Below are 25007 nucleotides of genomic sequence, written 5' to 3' on the forward strand. Positions count from 1 at the left end.
AGGCGCTAGATAACCCAATTTCCACCCCATTGAGTTTAAATCTGTGACGTTAAATTGTGGGATTGACTTCCAGAATAGCCCTCCTCTTACACTAAGGCAATCAAGGGATATGGTGATAGGGCAGGAAAGTGGAGTTGATGCAGAAGATCAGCCATGATCTTATTGAATGGTGGAGCGAGCCCAAGAGGCTGCATGGCCTACTCCTGCTTCTATTTCCTATGTTCTTATGACCTCCTGTTTATCACGTTAAGCAATCCTGCAGTGAGATCCCAAACGATGAGTTCTTGAATATTTTATTTGGTGCATAAAATTACATAAATAAAGTTAAAAAATATAAAGCAAAGAAATAGTTTGAAAGAATGTGCAGGAAGCGAGATAGAGGAGCCTCCTGTCAGATCTGGATTTCAATTTCAGTTATTGTAGATCACTCCAGTTATAAATGGTTCCATCTGAATCTGGTTAAAGCAACAACTTGCATTTATATAGTGCCTTTAATGTATAGATGTCCCAAGGCACATTATATCCAGTTCAATTTGACCATCCCTAGTTACAATCTGTAATCTTAAATATTATCAGCCATTAGGTCTCACTGTATTAATACTGCAGGAACTGAGATCGATATACTGCTAAATCATCAACTAATTTGAATAGTGGCCAAATTATGATGTTTTAAAGTTGACATTTCCCAGTTCCATCCAATAAATTCCAAATCAGAACAGCTCTCCTCGCCCCAGCTGCCCACACATGTTTCCAAGGATAAAAGTGAAATGGTTTCAATCAATATGTACAAATCTAAATGAGAACACTGTGTGTCACAGTTTCGGCTCCTATACATGTACCGTGCACAACAGCTAAAGGGAAATAGCTCATTCTATTCTGCTGGTGTACAACTTGATGACAGTTCTTGTACATGTATCATATACAGGAGGTAAAAGGGAACAATTCACTTCCATCTCATACTACATGGCTCAGTGACAGCTCCTGAACGTGTACAGTACACAGCAGAGAAACAGGGAATGGTTCACTCCTGCCTGGTACTTTCTGGCTTGTGTCTGTGTGTCAGCTTGTATACATGTACAATACAATTGCAGCAGAGCAAGTCTCCAGTCGTCCTGGTTCAACCCTTGCCACTGGATAAAGACCTAGCTCTGTCAAGCCCGTGTGGTGGCTGATGTGCAACGGTCACCACACATAAAAAAAATCCACGCACAGGCATCTTCCACCCACTCAACTGGAGTTCAGGACTGGAACATCAGGTCCTTCATTGAAACATCTGTGAACTCATGTAGAAGCAAGTCATCGTTGCTCAAAGGATCGCCTATGATGATGACAATACAGATTAGCAGGTAAAAGAAACGATAGGCTCCTAGGTGATGCAAGTCATAGATATGCTTATAAAGTACTTTCAGGTGTTTTGTGAAGTTAGTTGAATGTAGGGATGTAAGTTGCTGCAATATAACGTTTCACAATTACAAGCCAGGTCTGTATATAATAAAATAGAACCATGTTCATCAGCAGGAGGAAATTAATGTCTAAAACTATCTGGTTAAGTGGCACAGACTGAGACCTGTTGTACTTTCTGTCTGTTTGTTCTTTCCTTGAAATATAATTAACATTTTTTTTTTTAGTGATTCAGTGGTCTAATCTACAGTAGGTGAGGACGTGGGCTGTGATTCTGTCTACATTAGGTGTGGACATGGGGTTGTGGTCCAATCTACAGTAGGTGTGGACATGGGGTTGTGGTTCTGTCTACAGTTGATGTGGAGAAGGGTTTTTGGTCTAATCTGCAGAAAGTGTAGATATGTGGTCTCCTCCTTGATGGGTTACGAAGAGCATCCTTCATCAGTCACTAGTTTGGCAGTTTTGGACCAGACGAGCTGCATGGCCCCAATTCTGTCAGCATCCTGGACATGGTAAACCTGAAACTAAAGATAGTGGAAGAAAATGAATATTCAGTGTGATTTGCAGCTCATCCTGTGAAAATTGCAGCAAATGTGAATACAGGGACATCTACTGAATCGAGAGAGCTTTGGAAGATTATGACTGAAGTATTTGCAATTTCATCCTCTACTTCCTTTGAAACCTTGGGGTGGGAACCATCAGGTCCTGGGGATTCAAAGGGATATAATTCCACAGCAAACCAACTTTTTAACATAGGTTTCATTGTTTGTACACTCATCAGCGCAGCCAGTGAATAAGTCAGCAGTGCGTGTTTCAAGATCCAACTAGCTATTAGCTATCATTTGTTGCGGTAACTGTGGGGGCAATTTTAACCCTACTCACCCAGCTGAGATCGGGCAGGTGGGCAGTTACAATTGTCCACGTTATGTACCCGCCAGGATCCCACTGTCTGCAATTTCCATCTGCTCTCTTGAACAGGCAGCAATGACACCAGCCCAAAGCTGGTGGAACCTTCTTTACATATGCATGTATGAGTCCCAATGACATGAGTTTTAATTGAGATCTGAGCGGGGAAGTCCAAAGCATCCACACACAGAGAACAAAGGTGAATCCAGCACTGACCCTAACTCCTTAAACTCTGCAAGAATTCAAACATACTTCAATCTATGTCAGATTATTATCTGAATGGTGACAGATTAGTAAAAGGGGAGGTGCAATGAGACCTGGGTGTCATGGTACATCAGTCATTGAAAGTTGGTATGCAGGTATAGCAGGCAGTTAAGAAAGCAAATGGCATGTTGGCCTTCATAGCGAGAGGATTTGTGTATCGGAGCAGGGAGGTCTTGCTGCTGTTGTACAGGGCCTTGGTGAGACCACACCTTGAGTATTGTGTGCAGTTTTGGTCTCCTAATCTGAGGAAGGACATTCTTGCTATTGAGGGAGTGCAGCGAAGGTTCACCAGGCTGATTCTCGGGATGACATACGAAGATAAACTGGATCGACTAGGCTTATATTCAGTGGAAGTTAGGAGGATGAGAGGGGATCTCATAGAAACATATAAAATTATGACGGGATTGGACAGGTTAGATGCAGGAAGAATGTTCCCGATGTTGGGTAAGTCCAGAACCAGGGGTCACAGACTAAGGATAAGGGGTAAGCCATATAAGGACTGAGATGAGGAGAAACTTTTTCACCCAGAAAATTGTGAACCTGTGGAATTCTCTACCATAGAAAGTTGTTGAGTCCAGTTCGTTGGATATATTCAAGAGGGAGTTAGATGTGACCCTTATGGCTAAAGGGATCAAGGGGTATGGAGAGAAAGCAGGAATGGGGTACTGAAGTTGCATGATCAGCCATGATCATATTGAATGGTGGTGCAGGCTCGAAGGGCCGAATGGCCTGCTCCTGCACCTATTTTCTATGTTTCTATGTTCCAACACGGACTCTTCTCAGACGTTTTTTCAAACTTGCTGTAATGTCTTTTACCCTGGCACCAGGGAAACAACATATCAATGAGGACAAAGTATCATAGAATGATACAGCATCTGCCATGTGTCTGCCCATTTCGCCAGTCTGTCTATGTCCTCCCGAAGTCTATCACTATCCTCCTCACTATTTACTACATTTATAAGTTTTGTGTCGTCTGCAAACTTTGAAATTATGCCCTGTATACCCAAGTCCAGGTCATTAATATATATCAAAAAGAGCAGTGGTCCTACCCATGGTGAACACCACAGTATACTTCCCTCTGGTTTGAAAAACAACCGTTCACCACTACTCTCTGCTTTCAGTCGTATAGCCAATTTCATATCCATGTATCTACTACCCCTTTAATCTCATGGGTTTTCAGCTTACTAACAAGTAGATTATGTGGTACTTTATCAAACGCCTGATGAAAGTCGATATATAAACAACGGGCTGTAACTTGCGGCCCCTATGGGTACGTACAAGGTGCACACTCGCCCATAGGGGCCGCGCAAGTTCCGGGTTTAGATATGCGAAGCGCATGTGCTAAACCCGGAACTTGCGATCTGTCAAGCATTCCCAGGAAAAGGGCCTCTGCAGGTGGAGGGTTGCCCAGCTTTTACTACCGTAAGACTTTTAAAGAGCAGAAAAATATTTTTTTTCAATCATTATTACATTTAAAAACCTGTGAAATAAGGTAAGTTTATTTTTTGCCCCTTTAAAATGTGTAAATTTATTTTTCAAACAATAAAATTTTTGTTTTAAATATTTAATGAAAAGCCATTTTGATTCATTTTAAATATGTACATTTTTTAAATTTATTTGAAGAGAACGTGTATTTTTGGGGGTATTCTCATTCATACTTATGCGCTTGTCATAAATAGGGAATCCTCATAAGTATGAATGGGGATTCCCTTCTTTCACTGGTTGGGCTGGCCCATGTGATCCCAGGGTCCCTGCGAACTGCGTGGGCCTCGCCACAGGCCTACGCATAGAGGCCCCGGCTTGCAGGTTTCCAAACCTCCAGGAACATCAGGTAAATATTTTGCTGGTCGGAGACATCTGCTCACGGGAAGCCTCCAATTGCAAATTCAGGGCCATTGTCAACTGCACTACCCTCATCAATCCTCTCCGTTACTTCATCAAAGAACATAACCCCAAAAAGGTGGTCTATAACCTGTAACTGTAGCATTCCCCAATACTACCACTCTCCTATTCTTGTAGCCAATGGTCCCTCTAATTGTTTTTTGGGGTGCGCGGCCCCTTTAACGGGTTGCAGAGTCCATTCAGGTTCCGGCGCGTGCGCGGTTTTTCCATTTAAAAGCCGGTGAGCCGACTGCGCGGGACCTCCAGAGCGCTACGTGACCCAGCAACACCGCAGTTCAACAGAACATTGCTTGTAGCCCACCTCCCTCTCATCCCTCTGGGTAGTTGCTTGCTCCACTGTGTCGCAATGTTGCTCTGAGTTGCCGTCACTATCACTTCATACTTGTCCCACACTATGTACGTTTTTGACTGTTGCAGGAAATCTGGAGCTCACCCACCTTTCTCTTTCCCCATTATCCCTGCGTCCTGAGCTGTCCAGCACATCCTCTTGGGTGAGCACACTCTGGAGCGTACAAGCCAGAAAACCCTCACCCTCTCTAATGCTGTGGACTACGGCCAATTGCTGGTCAAGCACAGCATCCTCTGCTCCAAAGACTCAATTTTCCGACACTTAGTGCCTCCGTTTACACTGAGGATCCATTATGGCCCCACATATGCACAATCCAGGTACATCACAAGGTTTTGTTCCGCTGCCATTACCTCTGTATCTGACTGTCTAACTTGTATATAGCATAAGCCTGAGTTCTCACTAGCACCAAACTGTTACAAGAACCAAACTCTTCACCAAGTTCTGTCCGACTGCACCTTAAAGCTTTTCTCTCTCTAAGCCCGAATGTTTGCTGAGCTAAACTCCACATTACATAGGATCTTAAGAACATAAGAAATAGGAGCAGGATTGGGCCCTTTGGCACCTCGAGCCTGCTGCGCCATTTAATAAGATCATGGCTGATCTTCTTCCTCAACTCCACTTGCCTGAACTAACCCCATATCTCTTGATTCCCTTAATATCCAATAATCTATCGATCTCTGTCTTGAATATACTCAATGACTGAGCATCCACAGCCCTCTGGGATAGAGAATTCCAAAGATTCACCACCCTTTGAGTGAAGAAATTTCTTCTCATCTCAGTCCTAAATGGCTGATCCCTTATTCTGAGACTGTGACCCTTGGTTCTAGACTCCCCAGCCAGAGGAAACATCCTCCCTGCATCTATCCTGTCTAGCCCTGTAAGAATTTTGTATTTTTCAATGAGATCACTTCTCATTCTTCTAAACTCTAGGGAATATAGGCTTAGTCTACTCTATCTCTCCTCATAGGACAATCCCCCCATCACAGGAATCAGTCTGATGAACCTTTGTTGCACTCCCTCTATGGCAAGTATATCCTTGTATTATCTGAAAACTTGGATATATTACATTTGGTCCTCTCATCCAAATCATTGCTATAGATTATGAATAGCTGAGGCCCAAGGACTGATCCTTGCAGTACCCCACTAGTTACAGCCTGCCAACCTGAAAATTACCAGTTTATTCCTACTTTGTTATCTGTCTGTTAACCAATCCTCAATCAATGCTGGTATATTACCCCCAATCCCAAGAGCCCTAATTTTATTTAATAACCTCTTGGGTGGCACCTTATCGAATGCCTTCTGAAAATCCAAATACACCACATCCACTGGTTTCCCCTTATCTATTTTGTTAGTGTACAACCTCAAAAAAACTCAATGGGCCCAAGTTTGCCCCCAGGGTTAGAACGGCACACCTCCGTATGGTGCGCCAACTTTTTAGAACAGAAACGGCGCCTATTATTTACGTTGGTATTCTCCCCACAGTCCAGTCGATCCAGGCCCTTGGTGCAGCGCAGCAGAACGTGTGGAGGGCGGAGCTCGATCCCGGCGCTGAAAACAGTGCCGGGACCTCTGCACATGCGCAGTAGAGTGTACGCGCATGTGCAGTAGATCCTTGCAGCCCGGATCTGTGCGGGCTGCGTGGGAGGGGCCTGAAGAATCCTGCCCCTAGTGCTGGCGGAATGGGCTCACCGGGCATTGAAGATCGGGACTCGGGCTTCCCTCCTGTTCAGCTTCCCCCCCACCGCCCTCCCGATCAGCCTCCCTCCCTCCCTCCCGTTCAGCCTCCCTCCCTCCCTCCCGTTCAGCCTCCCCACCCTCCCTCCCATTCAGCCCTTCCCCCTCCTCACCCTCCCCTCCCTTCCCCCCTCCCTCCTCGCCCCCACGTCATCGGCAGGGCCAGCCTGCCCGGCATCTCACTGGGGGCGGGCCCTGCCCTAAGTGTCAGCGGCGGTGGCTCGGCTTCTTCTTCATCGGCGGCGGGGCCCGTTCAACCTCCCACGCCCCTCCCCCCGCCCGTTCAGCCTCCCCCGCCCACTCGCTCCCATTCAATCCCCCTCCTGTTCAGCCCTTCCCCCTTCTCCAACCCCCCTCAGACCCTCCTCCCTCCCCCTCCTCTCCCCCTCCCTCCTCCTCTCCTCTCTCCCCCCTCCTCTCCTCCCCTCCCTCCCCTCCTCTCCCCCTCCCCTCCCCCTTCTCTCCTCCTCCCCCCTCCTCTCCCCACTCACCTCCCCTCCTCTCCCCCCCACCTCCTCCCCTACCTCCTCCACTCCCCTCCCCTCCCCTCCCCCCACCCTCCTCCCTCCTCCCCCCTTCTCTCCCCCCTCCTCCACTCCCTCACCCCTCCCCCTCTCTCCCCCCACCCACTTGCTGTCAGAAACACAGAGAGAGACACTGACAGAGACAGAGAGACAGACACTGGCAGAGACAGAGAGCGAGACACTATCGGGGGGCGGGGGGGGGGGCATCCCAGCACACTGTTGGAGAGCTCCCGGTGCTGCAGTAGGTGAGTAGAAACTTAATTTTTTATTTATTGATTGATTTTTATTTTTTTTAATTTTTTGGTTGATTTATTGGTTGATTTATTGATGTTTTTATCATTTATTATTAAAGATCGCTCTTTATTTGTAAAAGTGAAGTGTTTAATGTTTGTAAACTTCCCTCTCCCCCCCCACCCCGCCCCCATCTCTCGCTCCCTACGCCTGATTTCTAAGTGTAGGCAAGGTTTTTCTGAGCGTACAAAAATCTACACTTACTCCATTCTAAGTTAGCTTGGAGTAAGTTTTTGCTGCCTAAACTATCAAAACAGGCGTAAGTGGCCGGACACACCCACTTTCAGAAAAAAAAAATCTGTTCTAAAATGAAACTATTCTAACTCACTAGAACTGGAGCAAACTAAATGCCGAGAATTGCAATTTCTAAGATGTTCCATCAAAACTAGTTGCTCCAAAAAAATAGGAGCAACTCAGGCCGAAACTTGAGCCCTGAAAGATTTGTCAAACATGATTTTCCTTTTATAAATTCGTGTTGACTCTGCCCAGTTTTTCTATGTGCCCTGTTACCATGTCTTTAATAATAGATTCTAGCATTTTCCTTACTACTGATGTCCAATTGGTCTGTGGTTCCCCATTTTCTCTCTCCACTTTCATCTGGCCTTTCACACTTTACTGGCCTGCCATGATTTTCCTCTAACATTTTGAATGTTATTCTACTTATTGGGAGCAATTTTCGCCTACCTAATGCCCTGTTCACACTCACAATCGGAGACCCTGCCAACATGATTTTCAAGTGACCCTCGGATTGAGCAGTTAGGAAGGCAGGAGCCTAATTTCAGGGCTGTAGGTTCTCATAGGAACATTAGCAACAGGAGTCGGCCATTCAGCCCCTCGAGCCTGCTCCACCATTCAGTTAGATCATGGTTGGTCTGTACCTCAACTCCATTTACCTTCCTTAGCTGCATATCCCTTGATACCCTTACCGAACAAATACTATCGATCTCGATCTTCAAAGCTCCAATTGTCCCAGCATCCACAGCCTTTTGGGAGAGTGAGTTCCAGATTTATTTGACCATTTGTCTGAAAAAGTGCCTCCTGATTTCATTCCTGAATGACCTAGCTCTAATTTTAAGAGTGCGTCCTCTTGTTCTTGATCCCTCCACCAGAGGAAATAGTTTATCTGTATTTATCCTATCAAATCCTTTTAACATTTTAAACACCTCGATCAGATCACTGCTCAATTTTCAATACTCAAGGGAATACAAGTCAAACATATTCAAACATATCCATGGTGTCAGCTGTAGCTCAGTGGGTAGCACACTCATCTTGCGGTCAGAAAGTTTTGGGTTCAAATCCCACCCCAGGGACTTGAGCACATAAATCTAGGTTGACGTTCTGGTGCAGTGCTGAGGGCTGTTGGAAGTGCTGTCTTTTTGATGAGACATTAAACCGAGGCCTTGTCTGTCTTCTCAGGTGCACGTAAAGGATCCCATGGCACTATTTTGAGGAGCAGGGGAGTTATCCCCGGTGTCCTGGCCAATATTTATCCCTCAATCAACAGAAGGAAAACAGTTTAACTGGTCATTATCACATTGCTGTTTGTGGGAGCTGGCTGTGTGCCAATTGGCTGCCGCGTTTCCCACATTACAACAGCGACTACACTCCCAAAATACTTCATTGACTGTAATGTGCTTTCAGATGTTCGGTGATCATGAAAGGCACTATATAAATGTAAGTCTTTCTTTCCTTCTTTTCCTGAGGTGCGGTGCCCTAAACTGCCCTACTCCAGATGGGGCCTGACCAAGACCCTGTACAACTGAAGCATAGTTTCCTCCCCCTTATATTCCAGCTCCCTGAAGATAAAGATCAACATTCCATTTACCTTTATGAACCTGTCCACTAACGTTAAATGATTTGTGTGCTTGGACTTCCAAATCTCTTTGCTCCCGTACAGTTCCTAATTTCTCACCATTTAGAAAATATTCTGATTCATCTTTCTTGGGTTCAAAGTGGATGAGCTCACACTTGCCAACGTTAAACTCCATCGGCCATAGTATTGTCCACACGGTTAGCCTGTCTATGTGCCTTTGCAACTATCTGGTCCCTTCTGCACTACTTACTATCTCTCCTAAATTGGTATCATCTGCAAACTTGGATTTACAGCTTTCTCTCTACCCCTTCATCCAAGTCAATTATCAATATGGTGAAGAGTTGAGGCCCCAGAACAGATCCCTGGGGAACACCACTTTTCACATCCTGCTCATTTCACTGTACTGAAGGCTAAGCACTGAGTACTGAGTGGTCTAACCAGAGGTCCTTAAAGGGACCATTGGAGGACACTCCTGAAACAGGTATGTCTCTTTTTTAAAAGATTTCGGAGGGTTCAGGCAGTGTATTAATATCAGTAGCCTTCAACTGCCATTCTCACTGAATTAAAAATGTAATTCAAATAGGTTCCAGGGATGTTTAGTGAGGAAAGATGAAATGTGCTAGAATAGGGGTTTCTGTACTGAACCTGTGCCGTACCTCAGCTGGGAGTGTTTGATGGGACAGCGTAGAGGGAGCTTTATTCTGTATCTAACCCTGTGCTGTACCAATGCTGGGAGTGTTTGATGGAACAGTGTAGAGGGAGCTTTACTCTGTATCTAACCCTGTGCTGTACCAATGCTGGGAGTGTTTGATGGAACAGTGTAGAGGGAGCTTTACTCTGTATCTAACCCGTGCTGTACCAATGCTGGGAGTGTTTGATGGAACAGTGTAGCGGGAGCTTTACTCTGTATCTAACCCTGTGTTGTACCTGCCCTGGGAATGTTTGATGGGACAGTGTATAGGGAGCTTTACACTGTATCTAACCCTGCCATACCTCAGCTGGGAGTGTTTGATGGGACAGTGTAGAGGATGCTTTATTCTGTATCTAACCCGTGCTGTCTCTGATTTGTGGATTTTTGATAGGACAGGAATGTTGATTAGTTTATCAGTCCTCCATATTCTCTCCTCAATCCCTTCCAACAAAAGACCCAGAAGTTTACCTTGTTTAGGATGATGTCAAAATAGGCGGTGTTCCAGTAAAGGCCCTCGCCGTCCTGGATCTGCAGTAACATCTTCACGTAACTGTCAAGGTGCCGGCGCTCCGTGGGAAGTAGGTGGGTCACATGTATCTGTAGGTATTTCTCGGGATTATCGGCGAAATCTGCCGCACTGTTGTAAATGGTTTGGAAGTCAAACTGGGGCTGAAAATCCTCGTGGAAAAGGTTGATCTCATGCATGAAGTAGTTGGGGAGATTCCTGAGGGCGAGGCACCGGAGCAGCACCACCACCATCCGATAAACAGACGACTCCAGGTCAAGCCAGTCTTCCGGAGCTGGAAAAAACTTCATGGCCCAGAGTAACACCATCTGGTAAAATCAAAAATGTAGCTGGTAACTGGAAAGAGTTTCACTAGGATTGCTCACGTTCACTGAGTTCAAAATAAGGCATTGCCAAGCATGGGACTTAAATAACTTTATAAACATTATGTAAGCTCAGTTATTACATTTTTTTTCTTTTTACTTATTCTTGGGATATTGCCCATCCCTAGTTGCCGTTGGGAAGGTGGTGATCACCTGCCTTCTTGAACTGCTTCAGTCTGTGTTGTGAAGGTACTCCCACAGTGCTGTTAGGGTGGGTGTCAAGAATTTTGACCCAGTGACGATGAAGGAACAGCGATATATGTCCAAGTCAGGAAGATGTGTAACATGGAGGGGAACTTTGAGGTGATGGTGTTCCCGTGCACCTGTTGCTCTTTTCTTGAAAAAGCTTCGGCAAGTTGCTGCATTGCACTGCCCTCTCTCTCCTTTAGATAGTCCACATTTAGATCCAGTGGAACAGACAACTCCTCTCATTGGTTGTTGCAATGTATTTGCACGCGTGGTTCTTTGATTAAGCATTCATAACAACATAAGAACATAAGAAATAGGAACAGGGGTACGCCATGCGACCCCTCGAGCCTGCTCCGCCATTCAATACGAACATGGCTGATCTGATCATGGGCTCAGCTCCACTTCCCCGACCACTCCCCATATCTCCTTATCCCCTTATCGTTTAAGATACTGTCTATTTCTGTCTTAAATTTATTCAATGTCCCAGCTTCCACAGCTCTCTGAGGCAGCGAATTCCACAGATTTACAACCCCCTGAAAGAAGAAATTTCTCCTCATCTCAGTTTTAAATGGGCGGCCCCTTATTCTAAGATCATGCCCTATAGTTCTAGTATCTCCCATCAGTGGAAACATCCTCTCAAGCCCCCTCATAATCTTATATGTTTCGATAAGATCACCTCTCATTCTTCTGAATTCCAATGAGTAGAGGCCCAACCTACTCAACCTTTCCTCATAAGTCAACCCCCTCATCTCCAGAATCAACCTAGTGAACCTTCTCTGAACTGCCTCCAAAGCAAGTACCTGTATATCCTTTCGTAACTATAGAAACCAAAACTGCACGCAGTATTCCAGGTGTGGCCTCACCAATACCCTGTATAACTGTAGCAAGACTTCCCTGCTTTTATACTCCATTCCCTTTGCAATAAAGGCCAAGATTCCATTGGTCTTCCTGATTACTTGCTGTACCTGCATACTAACCTTCTGTGTTTCATGCACAAATACACCCAGGTCCCGCTGTATTGCAGCACTTTACAATTTTTCCCCCATTTAAATAATAACTTGCTCTTTGATTTTTTTCTGCCAAAGCACGTGACCTCACACTTTCCAACATTATACTCCATCTGCCAAATTTTTGCCCACTCACTTAGCCTGTCTATGTCCCTTTGCAGATTTTTTGTGTCCTCCTCACACATTGCTTTTCCATCTTTATATCATCAGCAAACTTGGCTACATTACACTCGGTCCTTTCTTCCAAGTCGTTAATATTGATTGTAAATAGTTGGGGTCCCAGCACTGATCCCTGCGGCACCCCACTAGTTACTGATTGCCAACCTGAGAATGAACCATTTATCCTGACTCTCTGTTTTCTGTTAGTTAGCCAATCCTGTATCCATGCTAATATATTACTCCCAACCCCGTGAACTTTTATCTTTTATGTGGCACCTTGTCAAATGCCTTCTGGAAGTCCAAATACATCACATCCTCTGGTTCCCCTTTATCCATCGTTCGTTACATTATCAAAGAATTCCAGCAAATTTGTCAAACATGACTTCCCCTTCATAAATCCATGCTGACTTTGCCTGACCGAATTTTGCTTTTCCAAATGTCCTGCTACTGCTTCTTTAATAATGGACTCCAACATTTTCCCAACCACAGATGTTAGGCTAACTGGTCTATAATTTCTTGCTTTTTGTCTGCCTCCTTTTTTAAATAGTGGCGTTACATTTGCAGTTTTCCAATCTGCTGGGACCTCCCCAGAATCCAGGGAATTTTGGTAAATTACAACCACTGCATCCACAATCCTTGCCGCTACTTAAGACCCTAGGATGCAAGCCATCAGGTCCAGGGGATTTATCTGCCTTTAGTCTCATTATCTTACTGAGTACCACCTCCTTAGTGATTGTGATTGTGTTAAGTTCCTTCCCCCCTATAGCCCCTTGACTATCCACTGTTGGTATATTGTCCTCTACCATAAAGACTGATACAAATGGTATGTTGGCCTTCATAGTTAGGGGATTTGAGTATAAGAGCAGGGAAGTCTTACTGCAATTGTACAGGGCCTTGGTGAGGCCTCACCTGGAATATTGTGTTCAGTTTTGGTCTCCTAATCTGAGGAAGGACATTCTTGCTATTGAGGGAGTGCAGCAAAGATTCACCAGACTGATTCCCGGGATGGCAGGACTGACATATGAGGAGAGACTGGATCGACTGGGCCTGTATTCACTGGCGTTTAGAAGGATGATAGGGGATCTCATAGAAACATATAAAATTCTGACGGGACTGGACAGGTTAGATGCAGGAAGAATGTTCCCGATGTTGGGGAAGTCCAGAACCAGGGGACACAGTCTAAGGATAAGGGGTAAGCCATTTAGGATTGAGATGAGAAGGCACTTCTTCACTTAGAGAGTTGTTAACCTGTGGAATTCACTGCCGCAGAGAGTTGTTGATGCCAGTTCGTTGGATATATTCAAGAGGGAGTTAGATATGGCCCTTACGGCTAAAGGGATCAAGGGGTATGGAGAGAAAGCAGGAAAGGGGTACTGAGGTGAATGATCAGCCATGATCTATTGAATGGTGGTGCAGGCTCGAAGGGCCGAATGGCCTACTCCTGCACCTATTTTCTATGTTTCTATGTTTCTATTTGTTCAGAATCATAGCAACACATTGCTATTAAGAACAAGTTGGTTTGTCAACAAAGGTTTAACAATCACGCAACACATTACCAGTTCATCCACCAGGCTCACAACCATATGCCTCATCGTGGATTCCCTAAACCCAACTGACTGGAGTTTTATGGAGTCTTGTGAATATCACATGACTGGCTAAGCCACTCACAGCTCAACAGCTGAACAACTATTTTGTTGCAAACTTTAATACAAGTGCCCCCTGATTAAATGGGGGCACTAAAACCGACAGACTTAAATAAATTGAACTTTAGGCAGTAAATTTAAATCAAATTAAAATTTGGTTGCTGGGGGTGATGATGCACCCCAGTCCCTCCGGCGCCCACCTCTCGCAGAAGGCCGTGAGCATACCGGTGGACACCGCGTGCTCCATCTCCAAGGACACCCTGGCTCGGATGTAACAGCGGAAGAGAGGCAGGCAGTCGGGCTGAACGACCCCCTCGACCACCCACAGCCTGGACCGGGTGATGGTCCCCTTAGCCGTGCCCAGAAGCAGTCCTACGAGGAGGCCTTCCAACCTACCCGCTCCCCTCCACACTGGGTACCCAAAGATCAGTTGTGTGGGACTGAAGTGCATCAAGGATTTGAGGAGCAGCCCCTTCAGATATTGGAAGAGGGGCTGAAACTTCGCACATTCCACATATACATGGATCATGGCCTCCTCTAGACCGCAGAAATTAAAGGCGGTTTGGGAGCCTGTGAACCGACTTAAAAACTTATTGCACAGAACTGCTCCATGCAACACCTTCCAGGCCAAGTCCTCAATAAATCGATGGAGGACTCCTGCATAGAGAGCACTCCATTGGGGATCCCCGCCTCCTCCGGACGGCAAGATGGTGCGCCATGGCATATCCGGACGGCAGACGAGGATGGCAACGTGGAGAGTGTGCAAGAGCCGCTCGCACAGGAAATTCCTCCACGCAGAACTGAAAGGCACAGAGGGGATTTCCCGGACGAGGCTCAAGTTGTGTCAACAGCTCTTCAAATCTGTGAGCATACTCACAGGTGTATAGATTATAGCAGTGCTGGTGGATATCTGGTGGATATTGACTATGTAATTCATCTCACCAGACCGTTCCACCGATGGGTACAGCTTACCCACTGAGCCTGTAATTTGTGATGCCTGACTGGCAATAGAACCAACATGCTCTGGCCCATCTGGTACTCCTGGTCACAACAGTCTTCCTGGGAGCCCTGATTACCTTCTGAATTCTCCAATGCTCGCTCAGCAAACAGTCTGAACACGTACTCGGGCCATCCATCAATTTAAATACATCTCTCTCTTTGTTAGTTGTCCCTGACCCTTCTGCTCTGGTTAGTATTAGCGGACCCTACACGCAGCGTCCCTATAGCAAGTCAGATGGTCAGAAGCCTGTAGATCCTTGGGATACCACCCTGAGTAATTGCGATAACATTTTATCCTAACACTGGGGGCTCTGCTCGGTGTGTGCATGTGGCATCCGAGTTGAAAAATGGAGAATGCAGCAATGCAAGTTGAGAAGAGCTGTGCACTGACAGCCTCAGTTCCGCCTCCTCCAATCAGCCAATGAAATATATGACATAGAGATTTCCAGACAACCAATCGCAATGCAGTCCCCATAGTGGGCAAGGATCTGGCCATCCAAAGGAATGGTTGAGATCATCCAAATTATACATGAGCAAACTCATATGATCCATTTTGGGCTCCAGATGCAATTCTACATTTTATTTTCATTGATTTAAGCCTTGGATGATTATGACACTCCTTCTTTAAAAGAACTCTTACTTCAGATTCAATATACACTCACTATTTTTATACAGAAAAATATCACTCACCTGCAGCTGCTTAAATGTGAGTCCCCTCTTGTGTTCCTCCGGAAGCCAGCGATCAGTTTTAATCCGATCCAGGATGCACAGGCTGTCCAGACGATGGCCCCCATCAGCATCTGCTTTCTCCAGTAACTTCCACACCGGTCGTTCAAAACAATATCTGGATTTAGAACATACGACATGGATCACCTTCATGGAAGCATCTTAGCTCTTTTTAAGCAGACCTGAGATAGGAAGTGTTGTAGGGTTTGACATTAATGACCATTGGCATTCCCCCAAGCACCCAGATAGTGCACCCTGTGGTGATGGTGGGGGTGGTAATGGTTCTGGTGATGGGAGATCTATATGAATTGGTACTGAGTCTACTATCATATTCAGCAGAAAGTTGCCTGTAATATGTAAGAATATAATCCGGATCAGATATTTTAGGTCATTTGAGAATAGTGTAATAGCAAACACTTATTGCGTACCCTGGTTTGGATCTATCGTGTTTCAACCTGCAAGATATTACAAGATATTGCAAGATGCCACAACCTGAATTGCGACTGGATATTGCTACACACCATGGCATTAGATACCAGCACTACTGCTCACCTTGATGATAGATCCCAACACTGGTACCATGGCAATGATCATCAGCCCACATTGGTTAGGCTGATCACCAGGTCACTTCTGAGACGATCCTAAATATAGCATTTTGTCTGCTCCGAGGCTAACCATGCCAAGGGATTTAACCTGGACCCTGGCCAGTAAAGGAGACTTCACAGCCTGGATTCTGGACATCTCACAAAGTGGCAATTTAATCTTAATAATATCATCCAGATTTCCACACAACTAATTGCAATGCAGTCCCCAAAGTGGGCAAGGATATGCCCATCCAAAGGAATGGTTGAGGTCATCCAAATTATACATGAACAAACTCATATGATCCAGTTTAAACCATGTGATTCTTATAAAGATGTAAATAACTAAAGAGTATGGTATGTGAGCTGTTCAAAACGGAACTTTCTGTCTGTGAAGTTAAACAACTTCCAAGAACAAAGGCCAAGCTTCCCCAGAGGTGGCTGGGGTACAGGACAAAATACAATATATTCTCAATATTGAAGCCATCGATTTCCGTTCTTTCATCTCTAACACATTACTTCAAATCCAAATCATACTGAGGATGCTGAATTGTGTTCTATTTGCATCATAAACTGCAAAAAACAAAGAACTTTTCATGGAAACGTGGAAAGAATGAGAGAATTTGACCCCCAAAACACTGGCAAAAATCCCGGAATCCTGAGTAATGAAAATTAGTCACTGTAAATCAGAAGCCCCAATTATAATAAGGGAAGAAGCCACATTTACCTCCATCGGTAGTAAGTCCCATTGCTGATATCAATGTTCTCGGGTGTGACCTGCTTAGTTGTCTCTGGAAAAACCTTCTCATTCTGATTTCCATCCCGAAGAAACTTCTCTATTGCTCTCCGAATCACTGGAATGATGTTAACTCGTAAGGACTTCATCCCATTTCTTAGAACCAGTGTTAATCGAGGACCGTCAAAATTTAACAAAGAAGCATTCACATCTCCTGTAGAGGTAAGAGATTACACTAAACTCAAGCAAGATTATTTGATTAAACTTATTACACTTTCTTGAAGTAGAGTCACTGTAACAGACTACCGTCTGGCTTTAGGCAAAGACTGCTGACATCAAGTAGCATTATCACTAGAATTTCTTATTTCCTACAAGTGCTCGAGGTTAGTCGCAGATACACATCACTCTACATTTCACATTTACAACAATCTCCAACAGGAGCGTTACCACACAAAATTTGACATCAAGCCACATAAGGAGATATAAGGACAGATGAGCAAAAGCTTGGTCAAAGAAATAGGTTTTAAGGAGCGTCTTAAAGGAGGAGAGAGAGAGAGATACAGAGGCAGAGATTCAAGGAGAGAATTCCATAGCTTCGGGCCGAGGCAGTTAAAGGCTCGATATGGGGGAGTGCAGAGATCTTGAACGGCAGCAGAACTGGAGGAGGTTGCAGAGATAAGGAGAGGTGAGGCCGTGGCGGAATTTGAAAACAAGAATGATAATTTTAAAATTGAGGCGTTGCCGCACCGGGAGCCAATATAGGTGAGCAAGCACAGGGGTGATGGGTGAACGGGATGTGGTGCGAGTTAGGATACGGGCAGCAAAGTTTTGGATGCGCCCCAGTTTACAGAGTGCAAGGAAGGAGGCTGGCCAGCTGAGCATTGGAACAGTCAAGTCTGGAGGTAACAAAGGCAAGGATGAGGATTTTAACAGCGGATGACCTGAGGTAGGGGTGGAGACGGGCGATGTTACGGAGGTGGATATCGGTGGTCTTGGTGATGGAGAGGATTTAAAGCATTATAATAGATCATAAACCCCAAAGCTGCGCCTGTATCATTTGTGAAACTTGTTCTACCTGTAAGATCTACACCACAAAGTTTGTCAAAGTCTTGCCATCTTTAGAATTGATCCAGACCAGACAAAGGGACAAGAATGTGAGGGTCTCTATGATGGGACAATTAGAATATGCTGGAGTATTTTCATTTTCTTTCTGGCACTTTACTTCTCATCCAGATAAGACATTGAGGATGCTGAAACGGTGGGACTGTACTACAAGCACCAAATCTAGTTTCAGGGCATTATGGGAGCAAAATTGCCCTTTTTTATAGGCCTATTAGCGCCTCCGGGGAGCGCTAATGGGGCACAACGAGGTTATCGCCCGGGAGAAGGGGTCAGTAACGTCTCCGGGGAAATTGTCCTGGAGGTTTGGGGGGCGTTGTGTCGTTAGCGCCACGCCCTGCAATTAGTGCCCCGGGCTGGCGCATATGGCGATGACGTCATCACCGAGTGCGTCGACCCCTTTGCGCCCCGCGGGGTAAATTACCCCTTGGGCGGCGAGGATGCGCCAGCTGATGTCAGTACCAGCTTAGTGGGTCGCACAGCTGGCGGACATCCGCTACCGGGGCGCCCCTTAACGGGGAGGTCATTTGTGCCATGAGCTGCCGTATTTTTCTGTCGGCCAACTCTTCTGTCGACCCGACAATAGTGGCCCTCGCCTTGACCGGGCCGCCATCCTGCAGCGCTCCGCTTTGGGTGCCGGGCTGTTGGCCCGATCAAGGGGGCTCCTGGTGGCCCAGTGGCGGCTGACAAAGGGACTGCAGAGCGCATAGCGGCCCGCCCTTTAACTGAACAGGAGGGGCGCTCTGCCACATCAGTGCTATGTGGACCATCCGCGTACTGCTGACATTGCCAACGGGGTACTGAACTCTGCAGCACGGCGCTGGACTCACAGACGCGGAGCGCCTCTGATAGCGCTCCACCTCCGTTGAGGGGTGAAAGGGCCGAATTCCCCGCTGAGTCGGAACTTCCGGGGCGGGCGATAAATGTCCCGGCCCCGGAAGGTTACTGCCTCCAAACGTATTGGGGGCATGGGCTAATTTCGCCCCCCATAAGTTGTGAGGAAAGAAAGAACATATCGTCTTATCACATCCTCAGGACATCCCAAATGCTTCACAGCCAATGAAATACTTTCCAGTGCAGTTACTGTTGTTAGGTATACAAATGCAACAACCAGCTTGTGAGTAGTAAGATCTCACAAACGGCAACTGAATCACAATGACTCGATGATCTGTTTTTGGTGCTGACGGTTGAGAAAGGAGAATATCCTGCTCTTCTTGAAAAGGTGTCATGGAATGCTTTGCCCAAACTGCAATCAAAGTAGCACAGAAACTGGGCAAATAGCTGTCAGTGTGAAATGTACAAGTCTAATGCCATGGTAACAAAAGCCTTGGATGGCAATGCCAATAAATAGCATTTTTAAATGCAAGTTTTTGAATTTGTTCCTTTAAATTTGGCCCAATAGACACAAATTTCATTTAGTCTTTTTAGCTGTTTCTGCAAAGTACACATTTCACTCTGGCAGGCTGAAATCAATTAATATGCATTTGAGTTTTGATTCCTGTCAAGCAAAAGAGAGTTCAATATGTTCATTATTTAAATGGCCCAATAATTCTATTTTGATTCTACTGACCCAAGCAATGCTGTTTTTAAGCACTACAGCTGCGTGCCAATCTATTGTAATAAAAGGAGTGAGCTGTGAATGTCTATTGTTCTGACATGTCTCCTCAGACTCTCGACAGGTAGTTTATATTACGTAGCACAGATCAAAGAACCAACTGGTGGTTTTGATTGACGTGCCTCAAAACGTGTGAGACAGCGCAGGTTCAATAATCGGCCTCCTGTGATGGACATCTGTATGGTTGTCAGTTTCAAGTGTTGAGATGACAACCACACCCAGATCAGCAGTCAGTGTGAAGCTAGCATTGAGACTGTGCAGTCAGTGGCTCCTTTCTAGTATTTCACCATCTAAGAAGTGAACAACCATATCCACATGTTTAGAGATACATCTTACATCGGATTACACAGGATATACAGCACAGAAACAGGCCATTCGGTCCAACCAGTCCATGCCAGTGCTTATGCTCCACTCGAGCCTCCTCCCATCTTTCCTCATCTAACCCTATCAACATAACCCTCTATTCCCTTCTCCCTCAGATGATTATCTAACCGCCCCTTAAATGCATCTATACTATTCGCTTCAACCACTCCCTGTGGCAGCAAGTTCCACATTCTCACCACTCTCTGGGTAAAGAAGTTTCTTCTGAATTCCCTATTGGATTTCTTGGTGACTACCTTATATTGATGGCCTCTAGTTTTTCTCTTCCCCACAAATGGAAAAACTCTCTCTGTCATCATCGGCAGTCCCTCGTGTCATGTATCCTACATGGTTACTGCTTGCACTATTACAAGGTGTGCCACCAGAGGGCATCGCAGTGGGAGATTTGTAGGTTACCTGTACAAGTGTGCCTGGCCTAGTATAAAAGGCAGGCCACCAGGTATGATCCTCACTCTGGAGTTATCAATAAAGGACTAAGGTCACTACAGATCAAGTACAACACATTGCCTCGTGGAGTCATTATCAGAGCATCTAAAGACATAACAATTGGCGATGAGATTACGGACCTTCACACGAAAATGGCTACCCTTGGTACGTTGCAGCAGTTCGCCGATGGTGATGATTGGGATGCCTTTGTGGAGAGGCTCGACCATTTCTTCACAGCAAATGACCTGGCAGGCGACAACCTGGCCACACTAGCTGATAAGCGCAGAGCTATCCTGCTAACCAGTTGTGGGACCACCGTCTATGGCCTCGTCAGGGACTTGCTGGCACCAGCGAAGACAATGACCAAGACGTACGAGGAGCTCGTAACGCTGATCCAAGAGCAACTCAAACCCAAGGAGAGCATCCTCACAGCCAGACATCGGTTCTACACCCATCAATGGCCCGAAGGCCAGGAAATCGCGAAATATGCTGCAGACCTCAGGAGGCTGGCGGCATTGTGTGAATTCGGCAACCACCTCACCGAAGCGCTGCGGGACATTTTTGTCATTGGAATCGGCCATGAGGGCCTTCTTCATAAGCTACTATCTGCGGATAATACAGTCACACTGCAGAAGGCCATCTCTGTGAGCCAGGCATTCATGACCTCGACCTGCGGCTCTCGGCAGATGACTCACCCTCAAGACTCAAACCCGGCAAGTACTATGCACAGAGTGGCGCCTTTTAGAGGCTGGACTGTAGAACGCGAACCTTCTCAGGGAAGAGGGAACAGGCCCCCGAGTCCCTTAACTCAGAGTCCGCCGAGGGGGCTAACTGAGTAACTCCATGCTGGCGTTGCGGAGAGAATCACAGGGCTCACCGGTGCCGCTTTAAAGACTATGTGTGTAAAGGCTGCAGCACAAAGGGCCACCTCCAGCGAATGTGTAAGAGAAATATGACTCACTGTGTCGATGAAGAGTCTGCTGATGGCCATGAATCCAGTGCGGGTTATGAAACGATAGTCAGAGAGGCAGCTCAGCCCCACGACGAGGTATATAGCATGTTTACCTGCACCACCGAGTGTTCCACACTGAGGATGGAAGTCGAGATAAATGGTGTTCCAGTCTTCATGGAAGTGGACATGGGGACAAGCCAGTCAGTAATGAATCAAGAAGCCTTTGAGAGACTATGGGACAAATGAGCTGAACGACCCAAGTTGGTCCCGGTTCAGGCAAAGCTGCGCACCTACACCGATGAACTTATCCCAGTCATTGGTAGTGCGAATGTAAAGGTAATCCATGATGGCGCGGTGTCCAAGTTACCTCTGTGGATTGTTGCAAGTGATGGACCAAAGCTACTCGGAAGGAAGTGGATGGAGAAGATCCATTGGAAGTGGGAAGACTTCAACCTTCCAGCGAGGAGGATGCTCTCTGTATCTACTCTATCAACACCTTTCATGGTTTTAAAGACTTCTATTAGGTCACCCCTCAGCCTTCTCTTTTCAAGAGAAAAGAGACCCATCCCGTTCATCCTTTCCTGATTGGTGTACCCTTGCATTTCTGGTATCATCATTGTAAATCTTCTCCAGTGTCTCTATATCCTTTTTTAAAATATAGCAACCAGAATTGCAGACAGTACTCCAAGTGTGGTCTAACCCAGGGTGTGTGGTCTAACCAGGGCAAGTGTGGTCTAACCAGGGGCAAGTATGGTCTAACCAGTGCGAGTGTGGTCTAACCAGGGCGAGTGTGGTCTAACCCAGGGGCAAGTGTGGTCTAACCAGGGGCAAGTGTGGTCTAACCAGGGGCAAGTGTGGTCGAATCAGGGGAAGTGTGGTCTAACCAAGGCAAGTGTGGTCTAACCCAGGGGCAAGTGTGGTCTAACCAGGGGCAAGTGTGGTCTAACCAGGGGAAGTGTGGTCTAACCAAGGCAAGTGTGGTCTAACCAGGGGCAAGTGTGGTCTAACCAGGGGCGAGTATGGTCTAACCAGGGGCAAGTGTGGTCTAACCAGGGGCAAGTATGGTCTAACCAGGGCGAGTGTGGTCTAACCAGGGGCAAGTGTGGCCTAATCCAGGGGCAAGTGTAGTCTAACCAGGGCAAGTGTGGTCTAACCATGGCAAGTGTGGTCTAACCAAGGGCAAGTGTGGTCTAACCAAGGTAAGTATGGTCTAACCAGGGCGAGAGTGGATTAACCCAGGGCAAGTGTGGTCTAACCAGGGTGAATGTGGTCTAACCAGGGGAAAGTGTGGTCTAACCAGGGGCAAATGTGGTCTAACCGGGGTGAGTGTGGTCTAACCCAGGGCAACTGTGGTCTAACCAGGGTGAGTGTGGTCTAACTAGGGGCAAGTATGGTCTAACCAGGGCGAGTGTGGTCTAACCAGGGGCAAGTGTGGCCTAATCCAGGGGCAAGTGTAGTCTAACCAGGGCAAGTGTGGTCTAACCATGGCAAGTGTGGTCTAACCAAGGGCAAGTGTGGTCTAACCAAGGTAAGTATGGTCTAACCAGGGCGAGAGTGGATTAACCCAGGGCAAGTGTGGTCTAACCAGGGTGAATGTGGTCTAACCAGGGGAAAGTGTGGTCTAACCAGGGGCAAATGTGGTCTAACCGGGGTGAGTGTGGTCTAACCCAGGGCAACTGTGGTCTAACCAGGGTGAGTGTGGTCTAACTAGGGGCAAGTATGGTCTAACCAGGGGCAAGTGTGGTCTAACCAAGGCGAGTGTGATCTAACCAGGGGCAAGTGTGATCTAACCCAGGGCAAGTGTGGTCTAACCAGGGGCAAGTGCGGTCTAACCAGGGCGAGTGTGGTCTAACCAGGGCGAGTGTGGTCTAAGCAGGGGCAAGTGTGGTCTAACCAGGGCAAATGTAGTCTAACCCAGGACAAGTGTGGTCTAACCAGGGCAAGCGGGGTCTAACCAGGGCAAGTGTGGTCTAACCAGGACAAGTGGGGTCTAACCAGGGCAAGTGGGGTCTAACCAGGGCAAGTGTGGTCTAACTCAGGGCGAGTGTGGATTAAGCAGGGCAAGTGGGATCTAACCACAGTTGCCCTTGACCTAGCTCAGGGAGAAGAGTTTGATTTTATTAAGGAGAACAGTAAAGTATATAATTATTGTCAATATACTGTTCATTTTCCTGCTGCATGTTAATGATTAGTCTGAACTTGGGTGTACACTGAAGATGAAATCTGTCTTGAGTGATAGCGCAAGATGAGCTGGAGATTCACTATCGCCCATTTTGTGCTCCGTCCAAGATGAATTTCACCCCATTCATGCTGCCTACTGTAGATGGGGAGACTCACGTGGGAACATAGACTGGATGACATTGACAAAGCTTCTCTGCTTCATTGGTGCTTACAGGAATGGTTGGTAATGTTGAACCAAGTACAATATCTAGCATGACTTCTCTGATTACTCAGGGGAGACCAGTCTTTCCATCTAATAGCCTGGTACAGTTAACAGTTTGTTTAACATTCTCTTCTAAACAGCCTTGTTTTGTGTGGATGGACTGGTCTCACCCCCTTCTTAGGCCTACAACATATATTGTAATTCACCAACTGCCCAGTGCCTTCTTTACGATGTACAACTTTATCATCACATTGACATATGTTGTCAACTGTGCTCTTCTTGGATTTTGCTAGCTACCTGACCCCTGAGAATGACCTGGTCTGTAAACTTTCGCACTCCTAGTTATTTGACCAGAAAATCCAAAATTCTAAAGGGCCGATTGTAACCCTGGCTGCCTGCTGAAACCGGATGGGCAGGCAGTTGAAATCTCTGCAGCAACTTACCCCCACCGATCTCACTGCCTTCCTACCGGTTGCAATTTTAACCTGCTCTTTTGACCAGGCGAGAGGGACAACCACCAAGAAGCTCACCAATAGCGCAGAACACTGTAAGTTCTGAAGAAGCTTGGAGCCACCCCAAGAACTCCCCGTTACATTTTGAAATGAAGCTTGCCCCCCAAGCAGCAACACAAGACGCTTGCGCCTCCCAACACAAAATCCAGGGCAGGTACCACAATAAAATTCCCAATTCTCTGCTCCTGCTGTGCTTCATCGGCGTCGGTGGTGCAATTTCAGGACCTAGATTCCAGATCTGGTATAATTCATTCTATTCAGGGATTGGTGGGGGTGTGTGTGTTGGTATTTGTGAACGAATTACTGCCACACTGACTCACTTTCAAATCAACACCCGAAACACTGCGTAATCCCAGTGCTTCACCCAGTTTGAAACCCGCTTCATCAGACTGAAAGAGGGATACATTCATTATCTGCGTTTTGTCAGAATGAAAAGAGGGCAGAGTACCGTGTAACTAAGGCGAAACTCAGATTCTCATCCTTCATCCCCCTTAATTACAGCCTGAAACTGGGATGGTCAGCAAGAGCTGAATTAGTCACTGGCTGAATTAGTCAGATTCAAACTGAATTATGAAATAAAATCAGAAAATGCTGGAAACTCTCAGCAGGTCAGGCAGCATTTGTGGAGAGAGAGAGACAGAGTTAAGAACTGGAAGATGCTAGAGATGAAATGTTTTTAAGCAACTAGAGAGCGAATGAAAAGGGGGGTGGTGGGGGGGACACAAAAGGAAAAGGTCTGTGATAGGGTGACGGATAGGAGAGGTTAAATAACAAAAGGGGTGATAGTACCAAGGTAAAAGAAGGTGATAATGGGAC

The 25007-nt window shown here is 46.3% G+C and overlaps 1 protein-coding gene across 1 annotated transcript in view; it reads right to left on the minus strand.

Moving 5' to 3' along the window:
- Positions 1-276: 276 nt before the first annotated feature.
- The window catches only part of LOC139265273 (protein mab-21-like 4), a 30270-nt gene continuing 5539 nt past the window's right edge, over positions 277-25007 (minus strand). Inside the window, exons 2-5 of the mRNA XM_070882225.1 lie at positions 16795-17017; positions 15451-15604; positions 10344-10709; positions 277-1925 (exon numbers count right to left, since the gene is read on the minus strand). Of these exons, the coding sequence (XP_070738326.1) occupies positions 1824-1925; positions 10344-10709; positions 15451-15604; positions 16795-17017 (845 nt within the window). The 3' untranslated portion in view covers positions 277-1823. The remainder of the gene's footprint in view (positions 1926-10343; positions 10710-15450; positions 15605-16794; positions 17018-25007) is intronic.

The sequence above is a fragment of the Pristiophorus japonicus genome, chromosome 6, assembly GCF_044704955.1.
Source record: "Pristiophorus japonicus isolate sPriJap1 chromosome 6, sPriJap1.hap1, whole genome shotgun sequence".
Classification (NCBI taxonomy): domain Eukaryota; kingdom Metazoa; phylum Chordata; class Chondrichthyes; family Pristiophoridae; genus Pristiophorus; species Pristiophorus japonicus.